At 33.8% G+C, this 1,515-nt stretch overlaps 1 protein-coding gene across 1 annotated transcript in view; it reads left to right on the forward strand.

The window, feature by feature from the left end:
- Positions 1–1,410, forward strand: part of LOTGIDRAFT_231056 (hypothetical protein) — a gene marked incomplete at its 5' end in the record, with an annotated part of 2,216 nt that extends 806 nt beyond the window's left edge. The window contains 2 exons of the mRNA XM_009051633.1: positions 182–622; positions 980–1,410. Of these exons, the coding sequence (XP_009049881.1) occupies positions 182–622; positions 980–1,158 (620 nt within the window). The 3' untranslated portion in view covers positions 1,159–1,410. The remainder of the gene's footprint in view (positions 1–181; positions 623–979) is intronic.
- Positions 1,411–1,515: the final 105 nt, after the last annotated feature.

Genomic DNA, 1,515 nt, shown 5'->3' on the forward strand with positions numbered 1-1,515 from the left:
TAATCCAACTTCGTCCAAAGTTCGAACTCGTTAAAAACACATATTGATAGGATTATCAAGGACGAACAAATTGGATCAAATTATTACTGACTATATTAAAAATTGGTAGTTCAAATGGCGGAACATGGCTCTATATGGAAATGGCACTGTGTGATCTAAATCTATACTTCTCTAATTTCAGTTATCAACCTTAAAATGGCCATTGGAGATTTATTTGTAGCTGGAACCGAGACAACATCAACTACTATATTATGGTCTATTTTATATTTTCTACATTATCCACAAGTTTACCAGAAATGCTATAAAGAAATTCAAGATGTTGTAGGATCAGGTCGACTACCGTCTGTAAAAGATAAAGTGAACATGCCCTATTTTGAAGCTTTCAATATGGAGATTCTTCGCCATGTTAACATTGTACTGGTGGGAGTTCCACGTGCTGTCAAAGAAGATACTGTGTATCAAGGTCATTTTATACCCAAAAATGCCATTATTTTGCCAAATGTTGATTCAGTTTTAGCCTCTGATGAAATCTGGGGCGATGCACGTGCTTTCCGTCCTGAACGATTTTTAGATGAAATGGGCCGGGTGATACATCGTGAAGAATGGATTCCATTTTCAATAGGTAAGTCACGCTAGGTTTAGGCTAAAAATTGACTGAAGAAACTTCTAGGGACAATATTATATTATCTATACGTTTGCAACTGATGTAATTTAGAGTGAATGGAAGAGATAATGGTAATAAGATGATTTAATTCAATAAAAAAGGAGTATCAGAAATTATTTCAAATTATTTATAAAAGAATCGGAAATCAACCTTAAAAATCTATGGGAATCAATTTATTCAAATTATATCTTGAAATGGAATCAAACATAAATAATCACATGTAGACACAGCTTTATGGAACAACAATCGCTGTGTCTATATATCGTACTCACAATTGTTAAATGCCATTACATTACATTACATTAAATATTTCAGGTCGTCGAAATTGTTTAGGAGAAGGCTTGGCTAAAATGGAACAGTTTTTGTTTTTGGCAACGTTAGTACAGCGGTTTGATTTCCAAGCTGAAGATCCACAGAATATACCACCATTAAAAGGGAACTATGGAATAACACACGCTCCCATGAAGTATAATGTTCAGTCTATACCCAGATAGACATAATATGTGATATTATATAAGTTTTTTTTAATATTGTGCCTACATCTGGTGTTTTCGCACATAGATATATAGGGCTTCAGGAAATACATCGTATCATAGTCTAGATAAATGTAACACAGATGTTACTTAGTTTGGTTGATTGGACATTTCTGTGTTTTTGTAATTATTTTTAGATGTTCTGAAAGAAGTTTAATATTACCCATTAATAGAATACTTTACGGGACTATTGATTAAAGGCATATTATCCACTCCATTCGGTTTTCCCAGCACAATATGCTTACTGGCGAATTGTGGTAATTTCGCATGGCGAAAATAGCCAAACAGAGCCCTCAGCAGAAAGACTGTAAACAATAC

Source organism: Lottia gigantea, assembly GCF_000327385.1.
Source record: "Lottia gigantea unplaced genomic scaffold LOTGIsca_17, whole genome shotgun sequence".
Taxonomy (NCBI): domain Eukaryota; kingdom Metazoa; phylum Mollusca; class Gastropoda; family Lottiidae; genus Lottia; species Lottia gigantea.